The 20,820-nt window shown below is 39.6% G+C and overlaps 1 protein-coding gene across 2 annotated transcripts in view; it reads left to right on the plus strand.

Annotated features, from left to right (window-relative positions):
- The window catches only part of DENND5B (DENN domain containing 5B), a 157,147-nt gene that overhangs the window by 85,899 nt on the left and 50,428 nt on the right, over window positions 1-20,820 (plus strand). For both annotated transcript variants that reach the window (XM_032473248.1, XM_032473249.1), the window contains 4 exons: window positions 2,701-2,888; window positions 7,942-8,478; window positions 11,201-11,432; window positions 15,544-15,694. In XM_032473248.1, the coding sequence (XP_032329139.1) occupies window positions 2,701-2,888; window positions 7,942-8,478; window positions 11,201-11,432; window positions 15,544-15,694 (1,108 nt within the window). The remainder of the gene's footprint in view (window positions 1-2,700; window positions 2,889-7,941; window positions 8,479-11,200; window positions 11,433-15,543; window positions 15,695-20,820) is intronic.

Below are 20,820 nucleotides of genomic sequence, written 5' to 3' on the forward strand. Positions count from 1 at the left end.
ACCCTTTTCTTCTACTGAAAAATTTGGGGTTCTTTAATCTCATGCGGGCAAAATCTAATCAAGTCTGTTGAAGTTGTGGATACCCACCAAAATCATATAGTCTTATCCCACTAATTTATTTATTTATTCAAAACTATTTTTGAGCATCTGTTATGTGCCAAATACTGTGCTAAGTGCTGAGGTTACAACAATAAAAACGAGGCCAGTCCTTGAGTAAAATGGATGGCCACACAGCAGAATCTTAAGGACGCTTCCCTGGATTCGGTCTTTTTATAGAATCTTAAGTATGTGCCCTCCTCCTTTTTTTCATGCATTTTGTTCTAGGACTCTGTTGCAATAAGAAAAGTGTTAACACTCAGTAGCGTCTGTAAATTTTGGTCAGCCCTGGCTATGAGCTAGGCCCTTTGCTTTGTGGGCAAAGTAAGATAAAACAGATAGCATTCTGCCCTCAGGGAGCCCACAGTGGAGGAGAGAGCCCTTGAGGCAAGCGCCCATAACGGGTCCTGTCCTAGTGCAGAGCTGCGGTTGATTCTGACCATGCCGCGGGTTCTAAACCTGGGGCATTGGACAGGTTTCAGGGCTTTCGGGTCAGCTTCCCCATCCTCAGCCCGCTTTGATGAAAGCGCCCCCTCTCCCGCGGCTCGGACACCTGCCTGACCGCTAGCAGAGCGGTAGGTAGCTGATGACCTGCTCTTTTTCACCATCCCTCCTGTCCCTCACCCCCTCAGCTGCACATGTACCAGCTGCCTTGGCCCGGATTCTTCTCTGGGCCTCTGCTGGTCTCATGTGTGTGTCCGTGTCTTCCCCCATGTCCTGTATCCCCGCATCCCCACCTCAGCTCTTTGGGTCAGCTCTTTGCATTCGTGTGACTGAGCCCATCCCCCAAGCCGCCTGGTATTTGTTTTTTAGAAGTGTTCCTGTAAACAGGTTTTCATCTAAAATTCAAGTCTTAATAATGAGTCAAATAAAGAAAATTTTAAGTACACTTGGGCTGTAGATAGCTGATGATTCATGACCAAAATCCCATTGTTAAAAAAAAAAAAATCCCATTGTAGACTATTAAAGGCAGTCATTAACAAATTACAAAACAACACAAGAAAAAAATTTTAATTGACAACATCCTATTTTTGATTGTCAGATGTTCTTTGAGTTTGATGCAAACCAAGTAGCATTGGTTCGTTTCCCTTAACCTTGGGATTAACATATACATACTACTGTATATAATACAGACAAATAACAAGGACCTGCTGTACAGCTCAGGGAACCATATCTGATACCTTGTACTAGCCTATAATGCAAAAGAATCTGAAAAAGAATATATATATGTGTGTATGTGTGTGTGTATATATGTATGTATGTGTAACAGGATCACTTTGCTGTACACCTGAAACTAACACAACATTGTACGTTAACTCTACTTCAATTAAAAAGTTAATTAAAAAATAAGTAAAAATAAAAAATAAAAAGACTCCCCTGACGTCTTTCTCCCTCAGATTTTACTGTATTTGTACACAGTAAATTCTGTGAATTATTACAATTCCACGATACTGTTCTCTTTAATTCTCAAATCCAAAAGAATTCTAAAAACCAAACATTATTTTTGTAACTCATTTATTGGCAAAATCAGAACTGAGCCAAAGTGACCCTATTTAAATTCTCTGGTTATCTGCCCTACTGGGACATTCATATAGTTTGCTGCAGAAATATTGATGTGTTTGACTACTGGGTGCTGGCCTGGATATTTCAAGTATGTGATTTATGCACAATATTATTACCTTTCTAAATTTAAAGAAAAAAAATCTGAATTCTGAAGTATGTCTGCCTGCAGGGGTTTAAACGGGGACTATAGACATACGTATGTAGAAGTTTCCATGGCAGAGTGGTTTAAGAGGGCACTTTATTTGTGATGGATGTTAACCGTACTTGTTGTAATCACTTTGCAGTATGTACGTGTGTCAGATCACCCTGTTGTACACCTAACTAATTCAGTATTATATGTCAATTACATTTCAATAAAACTGGAGGGGGAAAAGAGGGCACTTTAATATTTTGGACAGTTTTGAGTTTTGATAAGTTAGTTATGTAAACAAAATACAACAACAACGAAAAACAACCTTTAATTCTCTGGTAGCTTTCACTTTGTCCCTAGATTTGAGTTGGAGGTTAGGGAGTGTGAGTATCAATGCATGTGTCTGTTGATTCCTCATACCCACAAAGTGAAGGCTAAAATAAATAGAGTCAGTATAACTGTAGGCTGTAGCCTTGAGTATTTATACAAGAAAAAGCCTCTGAATTGAGGATTGTGTAAATATGCATGTATACAAAAAGTGATCAGTAGCAGTATTCTTACACATTTTCAGTGGGAGAAGTGCCAAGAGCAATTTTACTAGTTTTTGTTCCCTTCACTTTTTAAGGGAACGTAAGTTTACATACCAGTGTTTTCAGAAGCAAAGAGTTTGATGGTGAGTTTGATTCCTCACCTACCCATGCCCGCTTACAACCATTCAAATGAAACCATTTAGCTCTTTAATTGTGTGGGGATAGAGCTGACTTCTTTTCTGCGTGGTCATAAACATTTGATTTATTTATGAGCCCAGGAATCGTGTTCTGGAAGTTGATATTCTCAAGCTGAATGCAGTGACTACGTTTTGACTTGGAATCTTCCCCTCTGGTTTTCTTTGTTGTTGTTGTTCTGTGCAGATTATCAGCGCCTGATGACGGTGGCCGAAGGCATCACCACACTTCTGTTCCCATTTCAGTGGCAGCATGTTTATGTGCCCATCCTGCCTGCTTCTCTGCTGCATTTTCTTGACGCTCCTGTCCCTTATCTGATGGGCCTTCAGTCAAAAGAAGGAACTGACCGTTCTAAGCTAGAACTTCCTCAAGAGGTAAAACTTACGATGAATCATGAAAAGTTTGCTGTTTGCCGATTTAGGTCAGGGCTGCTTCTGTTAGATAGCATTGTCACTGTCCAACTGAGTCTCTGGCTGTTCCGAATCTCCAAGTAGGTGTCGGGCAGTGGCTCAGCCGCAGAACGTGATCCTGACTCCTAATGGTTATGGTCATTCATTAAACATGGCTCAGAGCAGGACAGTGGCCAGTTTTCACAGCCATAAATTTGTGAAGATGGAGCGATAGATGAGTATTATCAAGTTGCTTTATTCTCACTACATTTCATTTCTTTTCTCCTATTCATGTTAAAATTTTGCTTTTAAGTGGTACAGCCCAGCTTTAACATCCTTTAAATTCATTGTATTAATTGAGTTGAATTTGATTCTTGACCTCTGAAATGAGAAGTATCCTGTTTCAGCAAGATAGGGATCATGGAAATATTAAATACCTTAGTAGCTTTTGTAAGTAGTGGTAAGGCTAGTTACCAACTTTCTCTAAATGTCAGCTTGGCTAGGTTGTTGAGATAAAAATTCTAACCCTTAGCTTTTAGGCCACCTTAAATTGACTATTTTTTGTTTTGGTTTGGTTTGGTTTTTTGACCTTCGGTAGCCCCGGTTTATTAAAGCACGTGCCTAGCAGTCTTCTCCTGTGCCTTCTGTGTGTTGTTTGTTCAAATGCTGTTTCAGAAGAAAATGAACAGGAATTCCTGAAAGCATTTTGAATCTAATTTTTAGCTGTTGTTGATGGTACTCGGAACCGAAATGTAAAGCCATTGAATGAACTATTGATGAGAGCGCCAGTGGCCTGTTGAAAACGTAGCATGGTTAATTGCACTATAGTATTAACCACTTAATTAGCGCCTTTCTTAATAAAATCTTTCATGCTGTTCTTCACTTTTATTTGTTCTTATTTCCCATAGAGATTCTCATTTTAATAAGTGAATTTAAAATAACACAGTGAGCCACAGCCATTACACCCAGTAAATGATTCCTGTAATCATCCATTGCTTGCTTTATTCTAATGAATATTTCCCTACCAAAATTAACATTTTTGTTCAGGGGTAGATAGCTTGATTCAGATCATATAAAATACACATGCAAACTGTCTTGCTCTTTTTGAGTGTGTGAACATTCTCTGCTTCTGTCTGCCTCCTGCACCTCTTTTTTCTAATACCTCAGCTCTCATGTTTTCTCTTTTATTAATCTGAGTATCTTGTTGGTTCAAAGAAGTAAGTCCTTTAAATTTTCAGGGAAAAAGGAATAGACTAGCCAAATGCATTTTGTTTTAAAGACTTAAACAGTGACATGTTTTAGTTTCCTGTTGAGTATCTGATCTCTATTTGTATGTTAATTAAATGACATTTGCTTGGATGCATAAATATTACCTTCCCATTTTTTACACGAGTAGTGATTGTTGGGAATTTCTGAATGCCACCTTGACGTATTTGCTGTCAGGGAATCTTTCTGTCTCTAGGTCTGTGTGTATCCTCTGACTCTGAAGATAAACAAACTTAAAAATTCTGAAAGCTCTTAGAGCAATGTCTGTGATTTTCTAATTTTTCATTCACTAAATCAACATCGTTTAATAAATATATATACTCATCTGTTCCTAGAGTAGAATAGTACAAAGCAACCTGAATTAGCTGTGAAAACAGCAGTGCTTCTGCACAGAAAGCATACATCGGTGCCTGACTGTCAGAAGAAAAGGCTAACAGCGCGTCACTTTGCTCTGGCGTCATTTTACAATGAGATAATCTACTCCACATAATTTGGGGGAGGAAGTGGTTATAAAAATAGCCATTTAAAAAAAATGACTAGTAATACTCACCCCCACCACTGTCCCTAAAAGCAGTAAAATAAAATAGTAGCTAAAAATAGTGAGAGAGGGTTTCTTAGAATCGTTGTGAAAATGGTAAGTTCATGAAATGATTATTTTAACAAGGCATGATTTTAGTTGTTAGCTAATGTAGCTATAATTAGACTACCATTAGACTTACAATTAACCACCCCCTCACTTGCTCCATGATTGCAAAATGACAGGCACAGGTAGCCGTTTGTTACACGGTTTTGGGAAGGGGGGTGAGCGTGATGGTGGAAGGGTATCGCCCCAAGGACTGGTTGCACAGACTGATACACCTCACCTCCTACCATTCTTGCTCTCTTTACAGCAAATGGTGGATGAAAAAATCAAGAGAGAAAGTGAAACAATTGCTTTTGCTACTTTTTGTCATGTTTTACTCTAAAATGCTATGGAAACATTACGTATTGTCCTCTGGCCTCCCTCTCTGCCAGCTTAGCTTCAGCTGTTGAGAAACCAGAACCCTCCCCAGACGTAGAGAGCTGCCCTGGTCTCACATTCTGGATTCTTCTTCCTCTTACCAGCATTTTTAAGGTTCCACAAATGACCATTTCTCCGAGCCTTATTCATTCATTCAGCAAATGGTTGTCTCACACACCACTGGGAGACGTCTAGATAAAGAAATCACATTTAACAGCTGATTTCTCCTTTCCAAAATAAGACATTTACAAATATCAGTAACACAGCCTGAAAAAAAAAAGTTAGTAAGAGGAATGAAAGAACTAAGAATATATACAGAGGAACTCAAAAAATGCCTCTAGCATAGGGACACGTAAGAAGGCTTCATCGCAGGAGAAATGATTAAGTGTCACATCTTTGCTCCCTTGCTTTTGAGGGAATGTTTGTTTTGCTTTGGAGTGATTACATATTATGAAGGCTTCTGGGCAGTGTTGATCAGTAAAAATACAGAACTCTTTAGTCCTAAAACAACATAAGATTGAGATGTTGAGTATATTTTTCATTCTTGAGCTTTTTAAAATATTTTTTTAATTGAATGATATTAAAAGCAAGAAAGTGCCTTATCAGAATACCCTATTGTATAGAGTTCTTATCTGTTTTAGGAAAAGGGCTTTTGGGGGTTTTCTTCAATAAATTTTTATAACACAAGTTCACAGTTCCTATTTCTACATTTTGATAATCAAAGCCCCAGTTGGGGCCCTTCCAGGCCAACATAGGAGGGCAGGAGAGACTGGTGGGAACAGGACGACAGGCGGGTAGCTGTGGTGCTGGAACACCCGCCTCGCTCTGCATTTTCTGTGCAGCCGTGATGACATGAGCGTAACAAGCTTTGAAATTTCCCCAAATGTATCATTTCCTCTTTTCACAGGGGGAGGAGACGGGTAAGGGGTAGCAGGAAGGCATTAACGAAGGAGGCAGTACCAAATGTAAGTGGTGCGAGGTTGCTGGTTAACATTTAGATGAGCAAGTTAAGGAATTTTTTTCTTCTGTTTTTAAAGATATTGAATCATCCATTTGAATTATGGTGACCTAGTTTCTCCCTTTAAGCCTTTCAATATATTCTAGTTTCTAGCGACTGTGAAAACATATATAAAGATGTGGGTTTAAATAAAGCTGTAAGTAGCACTACTGTCTTCAGCAAGATGTGACTTGCTCTTAACTTTATTTAGAGAAAACCACTGACATTGGCGATGAGGCATAATGGAGGGAAAAAATCCCTTAAAGCTGCTAGAACAGGTGTCAGGAAGTCACCTACCTACTTGGGCCCCAGCTTCTTCATCTGCAGGGTTAAAAGTTTGGATTCAAAGGCTATTTTAGGCTTGAAGAATCACTGCTGATTCTCTGGTTTTGGATGGGGGAGAACCTTGGGTTTTTTCCAAGCTTAACTTGGAACTTTGCTCTATACTTGCTCATCGGCACCGAATCTAAAGAACAGGGATCAAGAGAAGAGTAATGGGCCCCGTTGTCTGCCCTCCTCTGCTCACCTCACCTTGGCCTTCAGGCTCGGAGAGCAGTGTGACTTCTCTCCTTGCTGACCTGGCGGGTACGGCTGGGGAGTGGGGAGACCAGGAACCCGGGGGTGAGGCTTCCTGTTCTGCTGTCTTCACCCCATGCCTTATGCTCAGCTACTAGAGCAGTCAGGGTCAGTTCTGTGCGGTGGGCGACCTTTGCCCTGACAACCTTGTTCCAGTTAAGACGCCATGAACAGTAAAGGTAAAATACTGTTTTTGAGTATATACTATAATCAGGTACCCGAGGGATAATCAGAATTTTATCTAGGTACTTAGTCTCTTGAATTTTCTGTATCTACTTGGAAGATATTTAAAAGTCTTTTTAGGGTGTGGGTGATAGCTCTGTGGTAGAGCACGTGTTTAGCATGCATGGGGTCCTGAGTTTAATCCCCATTATCGCCATTAAAAAAATAAATGAATGAATGAATAAATAAGTAAATTATTAATTAATTAAAAATACAATAAAAATTTAAAAACTATTTTTATTCAAAATCTAGAGAATAAGCAATCTCAAAAAAAGTTTTCTCTTATATCTGCCTCTTCTTTTCTTTGACTCAAAAATATTCAAGTGAACTCTTAATTATCCAAGGGTTAATCATTTTATCGTTCTCAAAGCACTGGCCTCCACCACTGTTCTCTGCTTCCTACTGTTTGTCTAATGACTTCTGAAAGGCTTTTACTGTCTGAGAGGTTGAAGCTGATGGTGGATAAAGTAAAAATGTGTGGCTTTTCTGTGAACTGGACTGCTCTTTGCCAGTTTCATTGAATTTTGAGGTACTATAGCTATTAAGTTTTAGCAGTGATTGTTAATTCTTAATTATAAATGATGCTAGAGCAGCGGAATGGCATAGGAAGTTCAAGCTCGGTGAGCATTTTATTTTACCTCGTGCCTTTGAATCTGCACTTTGACCTTTTAGGAAGGGACTCCATATATTACAGAATCATGTCCAGATTACAATAAACTGATGAGAACCAGGGAAAATTATTCCTATATATTAAATATGTATGTATAATAGATTTCCTCACTTAGGGAGAAATGCTGGCAACAGAGATTTATTTTTAAAGAATATAATACTCTTACCCTTGAGAAGGTTAAGGTAGAAGGCAGCACAACCTGTGACTTTGTTTATAATAGTGGGCAAGAATATTTTAGAACATAAGATTCTGTTACTTTAAAACCTTTGTGTTTCTTTCTTTCTTTTTTTTTTTTTTTCGCTTTCAGGCGAATTTGTGTTTTGTGGATATTGACAACCATTTTATTGAGTTGCCTGAGGAATTCCCGCAGTTCCCCAATAAAGTGGATTTTATCCAGGAACTGTCTGAAGTTCTTCTTCAGTTCGGGATCCCCCCTGAGGGCAGCCTGCACTGCAGTGAGAGCGCCACCAAGCTGAAGAACCTGGTCCTCAAAGACCTGGTCAACGACAAGAAGAATGGCAACGTCCCCGCGAGCAGCATCAGCGTGTACGAGCTGCTGAGGGGCAACGAGACCATCGCCCGCCTCCAGGCCCTGGCCCAGAGGACCGGTGTCGCCGTGGGGCAGGTGGACCTCTCGGCCTCTCTGGGTGAGAAAGAAAAGGACGTGAAACTGCAGTGCGAGGAGGCAGAGCTGAGGGACTACCAGCTCAACGTGCAGCTCCGAGAGGTCTTTGCCAACCGCTTCACGCAGATGTTTGCAGATTATGAAGCGTTTGTGATCCAGACCGCCCAGGACATGGAGTCGTGGCTGACCAACCGGGAGCAGATGCAGAACTTTGACAAAGTAAAAGAACCAGAGTTTCCCTTCCTACGGCTCTTAGTGGGCTGCATGTTGCAGATTTTGTTAACTTCTTTTTAGTACAGATTTTTTCCTCTCCCTTCCCATTAAGAACTTTTCTTGTGGGGAGGGAAGTAGCTCAGTGGTGGGACCCATGCTTAGCATGCGTGAGGTCCTGAGTTCAATCTCCAGTACCTCTATTAAACCCCTCCCCCCAAAAAAGCTTTTCTTTACTAGTATTTAATACTAAATTTAAAAATTTCACAGGAAAATAAACTAGTTCCTTAAGTTTCTCACTGAATTATGTATTAACTTGCCTTTAACCTCATTTTAAGATTTTCTGTACTTTGAAGATGCTTGAATTATAGAAACTCTTAAATTTCACATGTCTTTCAAATCTGTTAACACAGTCTGACCTTGTAAGAGATTTCTTTACCCATAGTTTAGGATCAAGTCTAGTTAAATGAGGCTAATTTCTTTTCTAATAAATCCTTATTCTTATATTTTGTCTTTGTCCTATAATGAAATCACAACCTGTCCATGTAAAGATAACAGTTTAGTTTTAAAAGGTAAATTTTTATCTCATTTTAGGATCAAAAGAGAAAGAAAATGAATAAATTAGATTTTATGACTTTAAGGCTCTGTGCCAAAGTTTTTGGAATGGGAAGGCAGAAAATGACACCATCTTTTGGTTGTCCTGCTGAACTTGAAGCTTCTTTCTAAGGTCTGCTGTGGAGTATTCTTCTGCCAGTTTCCTTGACATATTCACCATATTTTCGTTCAAATAGAAGCACTTAAGGGTGTGCACTAACTCCTTCAGGTCTCTAGGGGATAGTTCAGTCCCTTGCTTCTGTGAATGCCGAGGCATGATACTGCTGTTGGAATGAATCATGGCTTTTTGCTAAGTGGTATCTTTGTGTCATGGAAGACGTCTCAGAAGGGCTGATATGTTCTAGGAGTCTAATCTACAATCTTGGCGTATCTGACAAATAAATGTTAATGAAATATTTTTGTGAAGGTAGGCAGTATAAAAGATTATTTTCTGATGTCGTGAGATTTTTTTAGATGAGTTATATAAACTGCATTGAACAGTTAAGTTCTGATGCACTTTATGTTTGAGAAAACGTATTTAATTCAGAAGCCTGCAGTCTGCTCTGAGGTTCCTTTCTCGTTGAGCTCAACCGTTTTCCCACATTGTTTTCCTGGCCAGCTTGGAGCTAATCTGTGTATACTCAGGATTTATCCTTGGAGCAATTCAAATTCTTATCTAAATCGAGCACTGGTACTTTCTTCTTTCTTAATCTTTATGTAGCTTCAAACTATAAATTGAATTCTTTTTATATAACCCCTAGAGAAATGAAAGTTTTGTGTTGGATTCCAGAAGGCTTCTAATCATCTCATTTTTCACTAGGACAATTTACAGGACTACCGCGTACTCGTCCTGGAGACAAGTCTTTGCTGACCTAAGTGTTGTAGCCCACAAGGACCTGAATAGCAAAAGCCAGACATTTGGTCCATTTAGGAAGAAAGGCTGTTTGCTGTATGAAAAGTAAAATTGATATTTATCTGTAAAATATCTTTTGAAGAGGTGAACTGATTTCCGGAAACTACTGTGAACCTTTCTGTGGCTCTTTGGGTTTATGTAGCTGCATCTGAACTATGGAGGCACTTAAATTGAATGAATGGATTTCAGTAAGGAGCTTTTTAAAGGCTTCCTAAATTTTAGAATGAAAAGTGAATATGCTAGGAGGGAGCTAATGAGTATTAAGGAGAGTAGCCTTGTATCAGAACTTCCCCTTCCCCTTTCCCCTCTGGCTTCCCCTCACCGCACCTTCTCAAAAGGGTGGGAAGCAGAACCAGCCCAGCAGCTGAAACAGTGATCCGAATTTCAGGTACTGTCACACTGTGACTAGAATCCCTCTACACACATGGACCTGAAGAACCAAAGGCAAAAAAAGAAACCTTTGAATCAGAGCCTGATTACAGTTTACCAGACTGTTCCAGGCAGCAGACAAGCTGGTACCAGGAACATGTGGCTGGTGGTACATGTTTCCCAAAGGCTTCGCTTGCTTTGGATGGTTTTTCAGGCAACGCTTTTTTTAGTTGTTAAGGCCCAGACTATTCTGTCAGCACAGATCTGGATGAAGTGTGATCTTGGATTAACACTCATCCATCAGTCTCTAATTGTGGGGGCCTAAGAAGAACTTGAAGAACAAAAAGACTTCACCCATAAGCACAAAGTCCATGTTGTTGGTGTTTTAAGGTTACTGCTGATGTGTATATGGATATGTCACTGTTGAATCAGTCAGTCATTTACTGCCTTGTAACGTGAAGGTATTTGGCAGAGGCTGGGGACAGAGAGAAGAAATTACAGCTCACTGGGGAAAGGGGTCAAATTTAACGGTAAGCGAAGAGGATGATTGACGATCATGTAGCAACTGATCCACCGTCTCTCATTAATGGTGCCCTCTTTTCTACATAATGGCCGTGAGGACCAGAATGTAAATCGGTTTTGAAAGGTAGGATCAGTGCTAAAGACCTAAGTGACCTAAATTCTATGAATTTAGAAGAAAGGAAAGGAAAGCAGATTTTTAAATTTTTAAAGCTTCCGTTTTGTGTGTTATAAGACGAAAAAGGAATGATGACAGCAACAGATAATTGTTGGATTTATCACGCAGTCCTGAGATGGTCTCATTGCACTAATAATCTCCTAATTATCTCATTACAGGCTTCCTTTCTGTCTGACCAGCCTGAGCCTTACCTGCCATTTCTTTCACGCTTCATTGAAACACAGATGTTTGCCACCTTTATTGATAATAAAATCATGTCTCAGTGGGAAGAGAAAGATCCTTTGCTTCGAGTCTTTGACTCTCGGATCGAGAAGATAAGACTGTATAACGTAAGGGCCCCCACCTTGAGGACGTCTATGTATCAGAAGTGCGGCACTTTAAAAGAAGCAGGTACATTTGTCGTGCCTTTTGAGATTAACTGGAAAGCCATGATCATTTCTCTTGACGCTCTGTTGGCCTGATAAAGCACAGAATTAACCCCCAGTCTTAGACTTCATGGTTGATCCTTGTACTGTATCCGGAGATGCTTTCTGTAGTTTTAGTTCCCTTCTCTTCTGTGAGCTGATGTCTGTCTGTCTTCTGCTTCACATTCCTCTTCCCTCAGAAGAAGAAAAACAATACAGTTGAAGCAGCTGAATGGAATATAACTATAAGGTTGCTGTGATTTGTGTCTTATTCTCTTTACTGCCATAATGGAAAAAGGTTCATTTCTGTCTTGCTGTTTATTTTGCTTTTTTGCTTATTTACCTCTTCTCTCTTCATCCAAGGAAAGAGAAGTATTAACCTCAAGTAGTCAATTTGAATTGCTGCCTAATTTGCATGACCAAAACAGTATATTTACTTTAGTGGTGCCATTCATTAAAAAGCTTCATTAATTGAAATTAAATCTCTAGATTCTTGTATTCAAATTAGAGGCTCCCCACCCCCTGACACTAGTTTCTCCCTCTGAGAATTATGAGTCTTGGCCAATCTTGTCCGGCAGTGCAAGAGTCCATTACATAAATAATCATGTTAATAGTCAGTGTTTCCTGAGTACCTGCTCTGTGCTGGACAACATCCCAGCTGTCTCGTGTGCATTTTTGCATTTGACCTTAATAATGAGGGGGTGTGGACACGGTTTATTGTTTGTTTCGCAACTGTCTTCATCTTACGGTTGAGCAGACAGAGAGGTCACTTGCTTGTGGTTCCATTGCTAGTGGCCGGTGGGGGCCTTTGTTATTGTTGTGACGTGATGCCCTGCACGGGGAAGGCCTGCTCGCACCCTGCGGACCCCTGGCAGGTGCTGTGACCTATGCTTGTAGATGAATTGAAACCCTGCAGGGGCGCATGGTGCCCGGACCTGCCCTGGGCATGTATAAACTTAGTGTCTAGCCCTGAAAAAAAAGAGTTTCAACCCGGATTTGACTGATTCTAGCACCTGAAGTCTTACTACCATGTCAGCTGTTCCTGCAATCAACATGTGAAATGTACCAATCCACACTGTCTTTACACACTTACACCTGGTTCCCAGCTCTTTGCCAGATAAACTGGTATCTGTCCCTTGAGAGCCCTTTCTTTCCCTCCAAATGTAGGAGCTATTTGAAAGCAATTTTTTGTCTGGAGCAAAAAGAGGCAGCAAATGTGGGTTTTCTTTTCTCTGCCCGTGTTGCTTGCCTTTCTCACTTTATTGTACGCAGATCAGATTACAGGAGCGGCGATGCTGTAGACGTAGCGTATTTTAGGGAAAGAAGTACATAAGTGCTACCACGTGTGCTGCCTTAGAGGTCTCTGATACTTGCTGAAACATCGTCGTGTCGTGCCCCAGCTGTGAGGGTAGGTCCTGGGAGCCCCTTCGGGAAGTGACAGTTGCCTCTGTGTTTTGGAAATTGAGGGAGCAGAGAGAATGAAATTGGCTGCGCCTGTTCAGAGAATAGTATGACTTTCAGTGCTTTGATAGCCATGTAAATAGTATAATGTCTTGTTGAGCAAATTTTATTCCTCCCTTCCTGACAGAATTTTTTAAATGGAGCTAAGCACTGATTGCTCTATTTGCATCCTTCTAGAAAATCTTTTCAATTAAAACAGATTTTCTGTCAGCCCCTCAGAGTTTGGTACTCCTGCTGTCATCACAGAAATTATATAATACTCTTGAAAATGTACCATTATAGATGTAACATATGAAAAAGACAGTAGGCTAAATTAGGAATAGTCCCCCTGGAACTTACTCTGTCAAAGACTTCTTTAAGAAGTGAAGAGAGGCAGTTGGCTGTGACTGTGCGTGTCCCCCATAAACCGTGAGGTGGTTTCTTTTATCGGGTAAAATTGTCTCCTCCCCACCCCTCACCCCCAACAAAAACTACAGAGATTGGGATTTTGTTGTTGACATTGGGTTTGATTGTGTATCACTTCTTTTGTCCTTCATTGTTTTGCTTTTGTTTCTGTTTTGCCTCCAACTAAGACGACTTTTGACTTGCAGGTGCGCTGCGCAGACAGAGGCGCTCTGCCGCTGGCCTTGTTGCCCCAGAACCCCATGATTTCTGTGCAGAAAGACCACAAGTTGATAGTAACGCAGAGCTTTTTATTTTTTTATTCCCTACCGGTCACAGAAAATGAGTTTTGGCACAAACCCTTGAAAGTCTAACAACAGGCCCATGAGCTCTAAAAGCAGGCATTTAGTAATTTCTGAATGTTCGGGGTTCACTGTTGGTACAATCGCTGAAAGTAGCATTGCATCGTGCTCCCTGTGGCGGTCCTATAAACCCTAGATTGCTAATTGTGTATCATGATTTTTGTTTTTCACAAAGCTTCCTAACTGAAAGAGAGTAACTCAGTATCAGAAGGATTTCTCTGTCATTTTAAATCCAGTGGAAAAACTGAAGCTCCTTTCCCCCCTTTTTGCTTTTGTGAGGACAGAAGCACTCATTGGCAGAAATGGAATTTTGTCTTTTTCATGGAACATAAAATTGTGGTATTTCATGGAATATAAAATTGGCAGGGACTTTAGAGAATTGCATGCTATGTATGAATCTAAGGATGATTTGCCTAAACCATCTGTTAACTTTGTTTCATGTTAGGAAGCATTGAGAGTATAGATACGGTTTTGGAGAGTCAGGGGGCATCACTGAAAATTAAATACCATTTCACATTAAAACATGGCATCCTTTTGCCCAGCCAAGAACATATGGACTGTGATTCAAGAGAAGTTACTAGTTACACATTAAAAATAAAATGAAATTCAAAAAAGTTTTGGATAAATTCATGTGAGTTATGAAGAAACATTATGGAAACTTAAAGTAGATGTCTAACATTTTGAAGTTTAAAGTTGTAGAGGGTGCTAGTGCCTTCTGCACACATCCCTTAATGCTGCAGACACAAACAACCGGCCGGGGGCACATCCATCTCATGTAAGATGGTGTCAAGCAGATTCTTTTGACAGGAGTGGAGTATGTCATGGCCAGATCCCTCACCTCCCAAAAAAGAATCTTTTTTAGAACACATATGGGGATAACCAACAGTATTTAATCTGCCGGTATCAGATGGGGCAAAATAAACTGACCCTCTGAAATAGTTACAAAAATACCTTTTTGCTTCTCTGAAATCCCGAGATTGGCAGTCCCTGCAGCGTGCCCTGTTCATCAAACAACCACACTTCCTGTGGCTTCTTCCCTGTGGTAATCGTCTCTAGGCAGGAGATGCGAGGCTAGTCTTGCTTCACAAGTATTATATTTTCTCCTGAAAATTCAATTGATAAAAACACTTAAAATCAGATTTTAATTTTTTTAACCAGAGAAATTGTTCACTGTTTTCCTGGGTCTCTGAAACATCTTTTAACTTTAAGTGGTTTTAAAATAGAAGAGTAATTCCTACCTTTTATCTCTGGCCTGTTTTATTCTTCAAAAGGCAGTTTCTTATCCTCTGGACATTTTCTAAATGCCTACTTATTTTGTTTTTCTCTGCGTTACCCCTTTCGATCTAATAAACACTCCTAAATGACTCCTGCTAATGAGAATGTGACTGTTGCTGACAGTGAGGTAATAACCTTTACACAGTCCCTTGTTTTACAAATGGAGAATCATGAATATTTAATGGGTCTTTGCACAAAGAAATAAAGTAACATATGGCTACAATGCTTGCTTTTTCCTTCCCTTCACTTGTCTTTTAGCTCAAGGAGAGTATTTTATTGGCCATCATATTTTAAATGTACTGAGAACCACATTTTCATTAAGAATACTGAATTTCTCACTTAAGGGAAACTGTTTCACTAAATTATAGATTTTTCTTTAACCCCACTGTCTTGCTTTTAACAAATGCAGAAAATACCAGGAAAATTAATTGTCTAGTATTTACTTAAAATTAACCTTTTTATACATATGTTGTACTGATTCCTGATGAGCTTTTGTAAAAATCTATTTCAGACTATCAGAAGGATTGAGTTTCTTGCCACTGCATGAGTGGAGGAAGCTAAACTTTTTAAGGTTTAGCCAGTGAAATGTCTCTAATGTGTTATAAATTTAATTTATAGCGCAATCAATTGAACAGCGACTGATGAAAATGGATCACACTGCAATCCACCCACATCTACTCGACATGAAAATTGGTCAAGGCAAATATGAGCAAGGATTCTTTCCAAAGTTACAGTCTGATGTCTTGGCAACAGGACCAACCAATAATAAGTAAGCACGTTCTTCACTTGAGTGGGTGGTGGAAGGAACAGAGGAAGGGTGCCGTGCTCTGCGCCTCTCACGGGGTGTGTGTAACCGCTGAACATTTTATCAATCTCATTACTTTCTTCAAAGACCAAATTAATCCATTTGAAATATTAATTGACACTCTACAAATATTTGACTTTAAATTCCATCGTGTAAGAAAATCCATAGAATAGATTTTTTTTTTCTAAGTAGTGTGCACTTGGGAATGGTTTCACTGTAAATAACTGTGTCTGATTATAATGCTTACACTGAATTAGAAAATTTGTACTTTCACTGCCTCTGTGTTAGTTTCCTAGGACTGCTGCAACAGAGCACTGTGAACTTGGTGGCTTAAAATACCAGGAATTTATTCTTTCACAGTTCTGGAGGCTGGGAAGTCCAAAATCAAGGTGCTGGCAGGGCTATGCTCCCTTCAAGGCCTCCAGGAGAGGCCTTGCCTCTTCCACCTTCTGGTAGCCCCAGGCGTTCTTTGGCTTATAGTAGATTAACTCCAGTGTCTGCCTCTGACTACACATGGCTACCATCCCTCTATGTCTGTGTCCACAATTCTCTCTTCTTTAAGGACACCAGTTATGTTGGATTAGGGCCCACGCCAACAACCTCATCTTAATTTGATTACATCTGCAAAGACCCTGTTTCCAAGTAAGGTCACGTTCACAGGTTAAGGCTTCAGCATATCTTTTAGGGACTTGCAGTTCAGCCCATGGCACCATCTTTGTACTTTTAAGTATGAAGTACAGAAATTACAAAACAACCAAAAATAAAAAGGTGTCAACCCTATCATTCTTTATGGTAGATGATTTCATTCAGAAAATATCTGAATATGTTTAAAATTGAAAACAGTTATTCGGGCCTAGGGGAATTCTTGATTTTAGGTGAATTCAGGTGTTTTATTAACAAGTTGATAATAAAGAAGGATTTTACAAAAAAAAAAAAAAAAGAACTGTTAAGAGAGTATTAACGAATGGGGAATATGGTAAGTTGGAAAAAAGGCTTTAGACTAGAAATTGGCGGTTGGGGAATTTCGTTCATTCCTGACCACTGACCAGCTTGGGATCTTTGGACAAGTCGGAATCACTTGCCTCTTTCCTCATCTGAAAACACTCTTAACATTTTACAGCATCTGTGATCTTACTAAAGAGGCTCAGAGAAGGAAAAAAGGGAAAAGCCAGTCAGTGGCGAAGAAGTGGAATAGAAAACCCATTAGAGACTGGGCGCACGACGTGGAAGTGGCGTTCAGCCACCAGAACTGTCAGAAGGCAAGCAGAGACGCAGCAAGGGGAACAGGGCAGTTGGGCTTGTGCCTTTTAACCTAAGTGGCCGAAGCTGAAGTATAATCTGCAGGTTCTTGAAAGGTCGCTTAAAAATATGTTTTTGTTCTGATGATCTGCTGAGCTGTATGTTGCAAAATTTTTGGTCCTTCTTTACTTCCCAAGACACATCATGATTTTATTGGTCAGGAAAAAAGAAAGCATAGTAAATTATCATATAGGATGGTAACACTTGGTGTAATTTAATAAGCACTGTACTAAGCTAAATATTTGCTATTTGTAGTTTCTTGGGGTGCATATATATATATGATAATATTTGTATATCCTTGTGTTTGCACTATTAATGTCCTGTTTTTAATAATCTGAAAGGAATGAAACCTTTACCGTTTTCCCAGCTGAAGGTGTTTCTTTAAATATGTTTCTGAAATGTGCCAGAATTATTGATTCATTTAGGCTCTCCATGTGAGAAAACTACGTGATAGCAAACACAGCAAAGGAAAACAAACGGTGGGTGTGAATTAAGGAAAGCAGTTATAGTGCTATGTATGCAGTAATATATTCCATGGCTGTTTCTTTTCCTCTGGAGCCTTGGACAGGCGTACCTTGGAGATACTGGGGGTTTGGTTCCAGACTACCACAGTAAAGCGAATATCACAACAAAGCAAGAATGTTTTGGTTTCCTAGGGCATGTATAAGTTATATTTACACTATGCTATTGTGTGTTCAGTGTGCAGTAGCATTATGTCTGAAAAAAACACAAATATATGTATCTTAATTAAAAATACTTCATTGCTAAAAAAATGCTAGCCATCATCTGACCACACGGGGTTGCCACAGACTTTGAAACTGTAAAAAATACAGTATTTTCAAAGTCCAGTAAAACAAGTTATGGTTGTATTTATCATTATAAACATCCACCCCCCTTTCAGATCTCAGTCAAAAAATTTGGAAGCCTTCATCACTACTTTATTTATAGTAATTATTATCCACCTTTGTAGATGTGGAGGTCGCACTGCTCATGTTACTAAGCTGGTCTGCACTGGCTTCTGTGTCGACTGCCTTCAATCCATCAGTCACTGGTCCTTATTACAAGCACATCCCTATATATCAAACATGTATTGTTTTACCCATTTTATGAATGAGGCTCAGAGACAGTCAGCAACGTGTTTCAGGGTCACGTAGTAGAAGTGGTCAAACCTAGGTATGCTGGTCCGGGGGCCCAGGCGCTTAACCATTATCCTCGTATACTGCGTGGCTCTGTCACTGTAATACAGAGGTGACTCGTGTCTTTGTTACTTTTGGAGTTGGATGTTTTGCTTTGGTAGCCCCCAAGAAATTTTGAATAACCTAAAATATTGAGCATAAGGGAGTTTAGCAACAGCTTGTCTTACTGATCTAATGAGGTGTTTCAGAATGAAAAGAGCCCTCAGGTGCCTCCCTTTGGGCTCACACTGGGCTGTTAAGAAGGGTGGACCCAAAAGGAGATAGACTAATAGTACTCTGAGAAGCAAGATACATTCCCAGGCACTATATTCCCTCTTGAAGAGCCACATGAAGCAAGGATTGGGATCCAACAGCCTAACCTGAAGTGATGCCCTTGTCATATGTTGGTAGGAGTCTGAGCTTGGGTTCGTGGCAGAGTTAGGATGAGAACCCAGGTGTCTTACTCCTGGAAGCATGTTCATTCATAAAGACTGGGGGGCTCTGGAATATCTTCAGTGCCAGCATCCTTTTACGTATTTGGAAAGGGAGCGCTGTGCAGTAAAGTAAATGAGTTGTGGATTTGTTAAAAAAAAAAAAAAACTTTATTTGATTGAACTCTTTTATTTAAATAGGTTGTTTCAACTTTAACGAAGACAGCGAAGGAGGAGGATTCACTAGAAAGGTGGAAAAGTTATGTGTTCAGAATGAAATCTTGCCCTCCTGTAGATGGTGCAGCCGTTTATACTAAACTCTTAGGGAGGAAGGTCGTAGGGAGATTTTAATATGCTGCTTACGAGGACAGAAGTGAATAGCTAATGGCCGAAAATTTTACCTTACTTACTTTAACTTGCAGGGTTTCACCCTCTGTTGAAGAGCTATCCTTGCTTTTATAAACACTGAACTCAAAATGTGCTAAGAAATATTGACCAGTATGGGGATTCAGACTTTCCAGAAGACTGTCCTAGATACAGTGTTCTGTTTTTGAGAAGTGGATGAGAGTTTTTCACCAGAATAGACTAGTCATCAGTTTATTCATTTTTTCTTATGTTTGTAAAATATCCTGATTTTTCACCTCACTTGGATATGAGTAGACTATTCATTTAAATAGTTTTTATTTCCTTTTGGTAGCATTAGAATGCTCATTCATTCATTTGGCAAATATTTACGGAAGCCCTACCATACGTGAGGCACTGTCTTGTTCATTGGGAGTTGATGAATGAAATAACAAAAATCCCTTTTTTGGTTTAATTTGAAACAAACAAAAACTTAATGTGTAAAGTAAGTAATCTGTCAGAAAGTGGTAAGGTTTGTGAGGAAAAATAAAGCAGGGAAAGAAAGTCAGGAGTGCTTAGGAGGGAAGATTTTAATTTTAAAATCTTACTGCCATATTTTATTGCTTTTAATCATACATATAATCTCAAGTTTTCCCATTTCCACACAGAACCCCAAGCATTATATTTTCAGATAGGTTGTAGTCTGAAAGAGAAAAGATCTCAGAACTAATTTCAGGGTAAAGGGATTTATGATCCTGCCTGTGCACATGGTTGATCAGCTGTTAGAATTTCATATGCTGCTTACAAAGCAAAAGCAAAGAAGCAATCTTTAGTATTTCAACAATTGTGATCACCTTTGGTAAAATCATGCTTAGTGAAGAAGTTTAATGGTGCAAAGGATAAATTATTTATTTAACATAGACCAGGAATGTGTGGACTTGATAGTAATTTTCTCAAGCAGATGCTCATTTCCCTGTTTTGAAAATAAAATGAAACCGGGCATTTTGTTTCACAGACTGAGTTGCTAGTTACATCATGTAAGTTAATATCTATCCTTGTCTTTTGTGCTTTCCACTTTCGCTGCCAAGAGAAAGCAGCCCTGTGTATTCATCCTATTTCTTTCCTTTATTCCTTATATAAGTTTGTTAGCTGGTGTTTATAATCACCATATTCACATTTTTACTGCTTATTTGAATCTCTCTGCCCAGTAAGCCTGATTTTTTAAATCCCTGAACAAATTTCACTATCTTACACCGACAGTTTTTTGCAGGGCTGTTTCCAAGGCCTCCGGGTCTTTGTACGTTGTGTCATTTATATTTGACTCTTCCTCTTTACTGATTATGTAAGTTCATCAACTGGTGTTTGTATTTTGCTTCAGAATTGTTAAAGAAAAGAAACATTCATGACACTTGTTGAAGATGGTAAGACAGAATTTATTCAAGGAAGCGGGGGCAGGGGGCGCCTTTATTCAAGGTGTAGGGACCATTGCAGTGGGGTCTTGCAGAAGAGGGAGAGATTGGAGTCCAGTCTGAGTACTGCACGGGCAAGTGGGAATTTATCACCAAGGAGCAGAGTGGAGTCAGTGGATAGAAATCACTAAGAGGAAGCATCATGGGTAAGAGGAGAATCTGACCAAACTGACTAACAGGATTCTTGCCAAAGGCAGGCCTGGGTGATCAGACATCCCCTGGGGGATGGTGGCGAGTCTAAAACCTTATCAGATACCCAGAATGATCATATAACAAGAGGGAAGATGGTTTCTGCTAAAATGTCTTAGCAATGTTCTCAGTAAAGCTAGATTTTACAAAGAAATGCACAGATGAGCTTAGGAAAGGTCAGGATT

This window comes from Camelus ferus, chromosome 34, assembly GCF_009834535.1.
Source record: "Camelus ferus isolate YT-003-E chromosome 34, BCGSAC_Cfer_1.0, whole genome shotgun sequence".
Classification (NCBI taxonomy): Eukaryota; Metazoa; Chordata; class Mammalia; order Artiodactyla; family Camelidae; genus Camelus; species Camelus ferus.